Source organism: Sus scrofa, chromosome 8 (assembly GCF_000003025.6).
Source record: "Sus scrofa isolate TJ Tabasco breed Duroc chromosome 8, Sscrofa11.1, whole genome shotgun sequence".
In the NCBI taxonomy this organism is placed as follows: Eukaryota; Metazoa; Chordata; class Mammalia; order Artiodactyla; family Suidae; genus Sus; species Sus scrofa.
In genome coordinates this window covers 130,659,422-130,668,435 of record NC_010450.4, presented here as the reverse complement: position 1 = coordinate 130,668,435, position 9,014 = coordinate 130,659,422, and the positions used below count along the sequence as shown (strand labels likewise).

The 9,014-nt window shown below is 44.2% G+C and overlaps 1 protein-coding gene across 7 annotated transcripts in view; it reads left to right on the top strand.

Moving 5' to 3' along the window:
* Positions 2,845-9,014, top strand: part of HERC6 (HECT and RLD domain containing E3 ubiquitin protein ligase family member 6) — a 70,651-nt gene continuing 64,481 nt past the window's right edge. For 3 of the 7 annotated variants that reach the window (XM_021100765.1, XM_021100763.1, XM_021100761.1), the window contains exons 1-2: positions 2,845-3,666; positions 8,287-8,446. In XM_021100765.1, the coding sequence (XP_020956424.1) occupies positions 3,468-3,666; positions 8,287-8,446 (359 nt within the window). In that variant the 5' untranslated portion in view covers positions 2,845-3,467. The remainder of the gene's footprint in view (positions 3,667-8,286; positions 8,447-9,014) is intronic. The other 4 variants (XM_021100764.1, XM_021100759.1, XM_021100760.1 and 1 more) reach the window with 3 other exon arrangements.

Below are 9,014 nucleotides of genomic sequence, written 5' to 3'. Positions count from 1 at the left end.
CACTAATAATTCTAGCACCAGAAGACAACTCCTAATATTTTGATGCATTTCTATTTTGCCTTTTTTTATTATATTTTTAATTTTTATAAAATCTTGTCATTATACAGTTTTATATATGCAGAGCTTATATAACTGTAAGTTGCTTTTTCACGAAACATAATATCATGAACATATTTACCTTTTTTTTTTTTTTTTTGTCTTTTTGCCTTTTCTAGGGCTGCTCCCACAGCATATGCAGGTTCCCAGGCTAGTCGGATTCATTAACCACTGAGCCACCACGGGAACTCCTAAAGTTCGATTTTAAAGATACAATGACAGTCAATGTCCGCTGCTTTTCTGTTTATCACCCGTGTGTTCTCTGAGAAAGGAAAGCTTATCAGACTTGGTTATTTAATGGAAAGAAAAAACCAGGAGCTATTCCACTTACTGATCTATAATTTAGACCAGTCACCTTCACTTCCCTGAGTCTCGCTTCTTCATCTGGGAACAGATAGTTTCCTTCTTATGACCATTTACTCTGTGCTTGTGAGGACAGAGGGTGAAATAGCTGGAAGGATTTTGTAAAGTCTAAAGTAAATACTAATGTAGGCGTTCCCGTCATGGCTCAGTGGTTAACGAATTCGACTAGGAACCATGAGGTTGCGGGTTCGATCCCTGCCCTTGCTCAGTGGGTTAAGGATCTGGTGTTGCCGTGAGCTGTGGTGTAGGTCGCAGACGTGGCTTGGATGTGGCGTTGGCGTTGGTGTGGCTGTGGTGTAGGCAGGCAGTGACAGCTCCGATTAGACCCCTGGCCTGGGAACCTCCATATGCCACAGGAGTGTCAAAATGTAGAATCATTTTGGCAAAAAGACAAAATAAATAAAATAAATACTAATGTAGATAATAATTATATTTTCTTTGTTCCTTGTTATACCCCTCGTGGATATTTGGTAAATATTTTAAAAAATTAACTGCAAGCTTTACCTAATTAATTCATCTAATAGTTATTGGGTATTTACGAAGGGCCACGCGCTGTTTTGTGTAACAGACCCGTCGCTAGGATTTGGTGTGGCTGCACAGGCTGGCTGGGCCATGGTGACACAGCAGAGCGGTACGGAGTGAGAGCAGTGTCACGTCGGGGGGAGCGTGGCTTCGGAGGTCATCGTCCGTTGCCCAGAAAGCCGTCCTGGATGTTGTGGAGTCCACGAAGCACTTCACAGAGATGGGGCATTTGAGACACACATCGTTTCATAAACAGAAAAGGCGAGAAGAAAACCCTCTTCTCGGAATGATACAGAATGAACAAAGGCGTGGATTTGGAAAAAATCAAGTAGGAAAAGGCGAGCTGTTCATTGTGACAGTAAACTGTGTGTGTGTGTGTGTGTGTGTGTGTGAGAGAGAGAGAGAGACAGAGACAGAGACAGAGACAGAGAGAAAGGGAGAGAGAGAATGAATGAATGAAATTGCAGTTACCAGCGAATCACAGAGGGCCTTAAATTACACACAGAAGATTTTGCGTTTATCATTCCATACCATTAGGCCGACCACCCTGCAAAAAGTTAAGTGACACGATCAGAACTGTGTTGACAGTCCTTGTTGACAGCACTTCCTGAAATCAGCCGTGCCGACAGGCGTCTCCGTTATGTGACCGTCAGAAGAGGCTAAGGAACACCCCCCAAAAGCTCAGGGGCTTATAAGAACAAAGATTTCTCTCTCATTTATAGTACATCGATTAGCTGCAACCCTGTTGAAGCTTGTTTGTTTTTTTTTTGTTTTGACCTGGGACCCAGAATGATGGAACAATCTCTATCTAGAAAATCACCAATTATTGTCATGGAGGAAAAAAGAGAGTAGGGAAAATAAGAACTGGCCCTTTTGAAAATGATTTTTATTTTTTCCACCATAGTCGACTTACAGTGTCTGCCAAGTACTGGCTCTTAAATGGTCTGCCTGGAAGACATTTCCTGCTTGCATGCCATTGGCCAGAGCAAATTCACATGCTCCAACTTGACGCCACAGGGTGGAGAGGACAGCAAATATTTTTGAATAATAACAATACAATCTACCAGTAAATTTCCCTTTTGCTTAGGCGAACTTAGGTCATGTTTTCCGTCACTCGCAACCCACAGAACCTTAACTGAGAAAACCCCTTGAAAGAATCAAATTAGATATTTTATATAAATTAGTCAACCCATGGTAAACATGATTATAGATGGGAGCTACGGTTTCCAAGTGCGTGAACACAGTCAACTGAGAATTCTACTTTTTCTAGAATTTTCTCTATTTCTTTATTCACTATCTCGCTGACATTTGAGTTCTTTTACTGTGGCACACACTGTACTTAGTACTGGGGACAGAAACTGCACATTACATTTACAGTTTTGTTCTCCAGGTGATTTTTTAAAATAAATTTATTTATTTATTTACTTACTTATTTATTTATTGCTCTTTAGGGCTGCACCTGCGGCATAGGGAGGTTCCCAGGCTAGGGGTCGAATCAGAGCTGTAGCCACCGGCCTGTGCCACAGCCACAGCCGCAGCCACGCCAGATCTGAGCAGTGTCTGTGACCTACACCGCAATTCACGGCCACACCGGATCCTTAACCCACTGAGTGGGGCCAGGGATTGAACCTGCGTCCTCATGGATGCTAGTCTGTTCGCTAACTGCTGAGCCATGACGGCAACTCCCAGAGTAATTCTTTTAAAGTTAAAGATCATATCACTTCTCTGCTCAAAAGTCTCCAAATGCTCCACTTCACCCTTCATCCCAGATATGAACATGACTCATTTCACTCATTTCCTTTCCCAGGCCCTTGGCTCTCTGCTCAAATGTCACTTCATCAGAGAGCCCTTCCCTGATATCTTATCAAAAACGCTAATTCTTTCTGTCCCTATCCTCTGTTCCTTTACTGTTTTATTTTTCTTCATGTGGCCACTTGACATTTTACTGTTTATTTGCATGTAAACAGGAGAATGAATACAAGCATCACGAGGATTTTGCACTTTCAGTGCCAAAAACAGTCTAGAAGAGGCATGCTGATGCTTTTACTAAGTACTCTAGGCATTATTCCAACACAATATTATCTATTAAATTATGTTAGATTTGCTGTATTACTGTCCACATTTCATTGGCATGGTAGCGGAGGCACAGAATCGTTAAGTATCTTGCTCAGAGTCGCACAGCTTGTAAACGGCTTAGCTAGGATGCAAATCCAGACGCTTTTCTTTTGGGGTCCCTCTGCTCCTTAGCACTTGCCGGCTTACGTTTGATTCCGAAAGCGGTTCGTGGGGAGGCGTCGGGATGACGAGTGCCGGGGCAGTGCTGGGGACAGAGGGCGGGGAGCGAGCTGGACCCCAGCGCGCTTTCAGCAAGGGCGCGGTTCACTTAGCCTGGTGTTTTCCGGAAAGTCAGCGCACATCCGTCTGACTTGCTGGCCGAGCGGGCAGGAGCGCAAGGACTCGGGCAGGCGGCTGTGTGCGGGAGCGCGATGTATTTCTGCTGGAGCGGGGACCGCCCCAGGTCGCAGAACCCGGGGCCGGCGGGCCCGGGAGGCGACGCGCTGCTGCAGGCGGCCAGCGGGGAGCGGCACTCTCTGCTGCTGCTGAGCAACGGCGCGGTCCAGTCGTGCGGGGACAACAGCCACGGCCAGCTGGGCCGGAAGGGCGTGCAGCGCGGGGAGCGACCAGGTGAGCGCCGGGACGCAGGTGCGGGGCGCGGGGTCAGGCAGGTGGCGGGGCTGGGAGCCTTGGGTCCGCCTGGCCATAGGAGCCGGGAGAACGGTGCTCCGCGCAGCCAGAGCGCAACTCACCAGTTTCGTTTTCCCGAGGAGCCTCGGGTTTGTTTCGGTTTCTAGTAGTTTTATTTTCAAAAGGAAACTGAAAGCCAAACTAAATTGGACTGCCTGCCTCTGAGCAAAGTTGCCTTTCGAGACCAGTCCTTACCTGCGCGAATCTATCTGAACAGAGTAACTTTCCAAACGTGCTTTGTGCTTTGGGCACCTGTAACTCCCTCAGAATTACTGTAGGGCCTCTTTTTTCCCTAAAATTAATGTACCTAATAGTAGTTAACATATGTATTATGTAAATATATGTGGTAGCGATTTTACTATCATTGTAGAAAAATAGGGAAAGAAATCGCTAATCATTGCAGTTCCCGTCCCGGCTCAGTGGTTACAACCCCCCCACTAGGATCCAAGAGGATGCAGGTTCCATCACTTAGTGGACTAAGCATCTGGAGTTGCCAGTGATGTGTGGTGTAGGCTGCAGACGCTGCTGGGATCCTGCATTGCTGTGGCTGTGGTGTAGGCTGGCAGTTGCAGCTCTGATTCAACCCCTAGCCTGGGAACTTCCATATGCAGAAGGTGCGGCCCTGAAAAGCAAAAACAAACAAACAACAACAACAAACAAAAAGAGAAATCACTAACAACAACAACAAAAAGAGAAATCACTAATAATTCTAACACCAGAAGACAACTCCTAATATTTTGATGCATTTCTATTTTGCCCTTTTTTATTATATTTTTGATTTTTATAAAATCTTGTCATTATACAGTTTTATATATGCAGAGCTTATATAACTGTAAGTTGCTTTTTCACGAAACATAATATCATGAACATATTTACCTTTTTTTTTTTTTTTTTGGTCTTTTTGCCCTTTCTAGGGCCGTTCTCTTGGCATATGGAGGTTCCCAGGCTAGGGGTCTAATTGGAGCTGTAGCCGCCGGCTTACGCCACAGCCACAGCAACACAGGATCTGAGCCACATCTGCAGTCTATACCACAGCTCACGGCAACACTGGATCCTTAACCTACTGAGCAAGGCCAGGGATCAAACCCGCAACCTCATGGTTCCTAGTCGGATTCGCTAACCACTGAGCCATAATGGGAACTCCCATGTTTACCTTTTATTATGAATTTTTTGAAAATAAAATTTAAGTTGTCACCTAACATTCTAGGCTCTGAGAGTACAATTTAATCATTCCCCTTTCATGGAAATTAGGTTTTTTTCTCATTAGGGACTTTTATAAATAATGTTAAGATTGACATTCTAAGTAAATATTTGACCAACTTTCTGATTACTTACTTGGAATAAATTCCAAGGGATGTGTCGGAGAGGAAAAACTTTTTCTCTACCCTCTTAATTCTTGTCATGAGGGTTAGTGAACTAAACTGACAAAGACAGATAAACTAGAAAAAAACCCACAACAATTTTATCAATATTTTATGTGCACAGGAGTTGACAGAAAAGAAGTGAAACGCAAGAAGTGGTTAGACTTAGGAGTTTATATGCCATTTAACAGCGAACAAGGGGCTTAGGTTTTGAGGGGTGATCTGTTTTGGGAAATGACTGAAATATATAGGGGATATTAATGGGTGGTAGCTGTTATTTTCACTGAGGTCTGTTTATGCATTCATCTCAGTGCCAGCTCTGGTGACTCTGCTCTTTCTGGTGGGAAAGTGATGGGGGGTGGGGAGCGGCACACCTTCACAAATCTATGCTCTATGTTGCGAAGAGGAAGGCAGAGAACTCTTCCTGCATCTGGTGATTCTCAGTTGCCTCCAGCTGAGAATAATCCTTATGCCAAAGTGGCACATTTTCGGGTGGCACATCCCGAACCCCTTCAGGTGGAAACAAGGGACAACATGATATTTAAAGCCAAATTATTCTCTGGGAAGGAGGCACCAGTTTCTACCTCCATCAGTGTACGAATCTTTAGGAATTTTTATTATTGTTGCATAGTTGGAAAAATAAATCATTGAAAAGGAAAGATCACAAGATTAAAAAAAAAAAAACAAAAAAAACACCAAACCTTAAGTATTAACAAGAACTTTCCTGGTAATGAAGTACCTAACTCTCTAACAATTCAGAGATGCACCCTTGGGGGAGAACAGTTTGTCTTGTAGGGAAATGTGATCAGGTTTTCAACTGTGGGTCCTTTTGGCCCATCGGAGCCAAATTACCGCAGGCTTCATTGTGAGAGCATGTAGCATCTGCCTCTCACAGGAAGGCAAGGCTTCCTGCCCTTTCCTTCCTGAGCAAAGACTTCATCTGTTCTCACTCTTGAGGGCTGGGAAGAGCAGTGGAATAGAGGTGATCCCTGCTAGCGCGCAGGAGAGAAGAAAAGGCAGTCGTCTGGAGCAGTGAGGTCCCCCGGGCCAGTTTCATTGACCGGGGCATGGCTGGGAGCACCGAGAAAGGAGAACTCAGGCCCCCCGCCGTTTAGGGAGAGTGAAGTTCTACAGGGCGGAAGTGGTGTGTGGAGTCACATCGTCATGGGATGGTGGTTGGGGTCTGGTCCAGGCAGGAGGTTTCATCTTTAGCTGGCCAAAATTTAAACAGACAGAAATGTCCCACGGTGTTCTCAGGTGGTGACAAGTGCAGGCTGGAGCAGATCTATAGCTCATGGTGACACCTTTGTGGCTGTTTGGTTGTTCAGAGTTTTCCACCTAAAAATCTCATCTTCTCTCTGGCTCCCCTTGTCTGGCTGGGTTTTGCCTCTGCTGTCACAGAGAAATGTTAGGCCAAAGCATCAGGTCCTTACAAGTTCCCTCCTTCACATGCCCACCCTTTTATTTATTTATTTTTTCTCAGTGAATTTGATTACAGTTATAGTTGTACAACAATCATCACAACCAGATTTTATACCATTTCCATCCCAAACCCCCAATGCATCCCCTCCCCCCGCAACCTGTCTCCTTAGGAAACCATACGTTTTTCAAAGTCTGTGAGTCAGCATCTCTTCTGCAAGGAAGTTCATTGTGTCCTTTTTTGAGATTCCACTTTTTCTTTTTTTTTTTTTGGCCATTTCTTGGGCCGCTCCCGCGGCATATGGAGATTCCCAGGCTAGGGGTCTAATCGGAGCTGTAGCCCCCAGCCTACGCCAGAGCCACAGCAACTCGGGATCCGAGCCTCGTCTGCCACCTACACCACAGCTCACGGCAACGCCGGATCCTTAACCCACTGAGCAAGGCCAGGGATCGAACCCACAACCTCATGGTTCCTAGTCAGATTCATTAACTACTGAGCCACGACGGGAACTCCGAGGTTCCACATTTAAGCAATAGCATTTGATAGTGGTGTCTCACTGTCTGACTGACTTCACTTAGCATGATCATTTCTAGGTCCATCCATGTTGCTGCAAATGCCATTATTTCTTTCCTTTTAATGGCTGAGTAATTGCCCACCCTTTTAAATAGCAGCCCTGCAACCATATAGTGTCACACATTGATTGAGCCTATTTCCTTCACACCTTTGGGGTGGACTTTAGGTTTTGATTTATGAGTCGTTGGATAGAGTTACTGTCTGATCCAACGATCCCACTCCTGGGCATCTATCAAGAGAAAACGCTAATTCGAAAAAATACATGGGCCCCCATCTTCATAGCAGCACTTTTTACAATAGCCAAGACATGGAGGCAACCGAAATGTCCATCGACAAATGAATGGATAAAGAAGGTGTGGTATATATGTTTGAGGGAATATGACTCACCCATATAAAGGAATGAACTAATACCATTTTCAGCAACAAGGTTGGACCCAAAGATTATCAAACTAAATGAAATAAGTCAAAAAAAGACAAATATCATATGATAGCATTTATATATCGGATCTAAAATAATAATATAGGAGTCCCCTCATGGTTCAGTGGGTTAAGGATCTGGCATTGCAACTGCTGTGGCCTGGGTCGCTGCGGTGGCTCAGGTTCAATCCCTGGCCCAGAAACTTCTGCATGCTGCCAGTGTGGCCAAAAATAATAAATAAAATAAAATAAAGATACCAATGAAGTTATTTTCAAAACACAACTAGACTCACAGACATAGAAGATAAATTTATGGTTACTGAAGGGGAAAAGGGGAGGGAGGGATAATTAGAAGTTTAACATATATGCAGTGCTATGTGTAAAAGAGACAAACAATAAGTCCTACTGTAGAGCACAGGGAACTATATCATATAATAACCTATAATAGAAAAGGATCTGAGAAAGATTTATATAGATTTATGTATTTATAAAGATTTATATATAATATATAGAGATTATTATATATTCTATATAGAAGTGTATAGATTATATAAATAGATTTATATATGTGAATGTGTGTGTGTTTATGTAACTGAATCACTGCTGTAAGTCTAAAACTAACACAGCGTTGTAAATCAACTATACTTCAATAAAAAAATTGATATAAAAGTCACTGCAAGAGATGAGAAATCCGTGACTCTTCTTTCTGAAGAAAAGCACGTTCTTAAACTTGTTATTAAACTAACAGTCTTGTGGGGGGGGGGATTTGTTTTGGTTTTGTTCCTAAAGAGCGAATTCCAGCCTTGAAAACTCTTCCAGTTCGTCTGGTGAGCTGCGGCAAAGAGCACTCCCTGGCTGTCTGCCACAGAGGAAGGGTCTTTGCGTGGGGAGCTGGTTCTGAAGGACAGCTGGGAACTGGAGACTTTAAGGAAGTAAATTTTATACCTAAGTAAGTATTTTAATTCCTTTATTTATTCCCTCAATATTTTTGAGTTTCATATGCCAGGCCCCATGCAAGATGGCAGAGTACAAAGATGGTCATGACAGGCACAGACCCTCACCTCCAGGGTTACAGGTGCAGTGAAGGGAGGGGGCAGGGAAAGCATGTAACGCCAATCCTTATTTAATTTGAGTCCTTTGAAGGAGAAGGATGGTGTGAAGTGAGAACGTATGATCCTGTGATCTTTTTTTTTTTTTTTTTTTTGTCTTTTTGCTATTTCTTTGGGCCGCTTCCGAGGCATATGGAGGTTCCCAGGCTAGGGGTCTAATCGGAGCTGTAGCCGCCGGCCTACACCACAGCCACAGCAACGCCAGATCTGAGCCGCGTCTGCAACCTACACCACAGCTCACGGCAACGCCGGATCGTTAACCCACTGAGCAAGGGCAGGGATCGAACCCGCAACCTCATGGTTCCTAGTCGGATTCGTTAACCACTGCGCCACGACGGGAACTCCTGATCCTGTGATCTTAATCTTATTACTGGAAATAACCGGTCTAATAACTTGGACCTCCAGAGT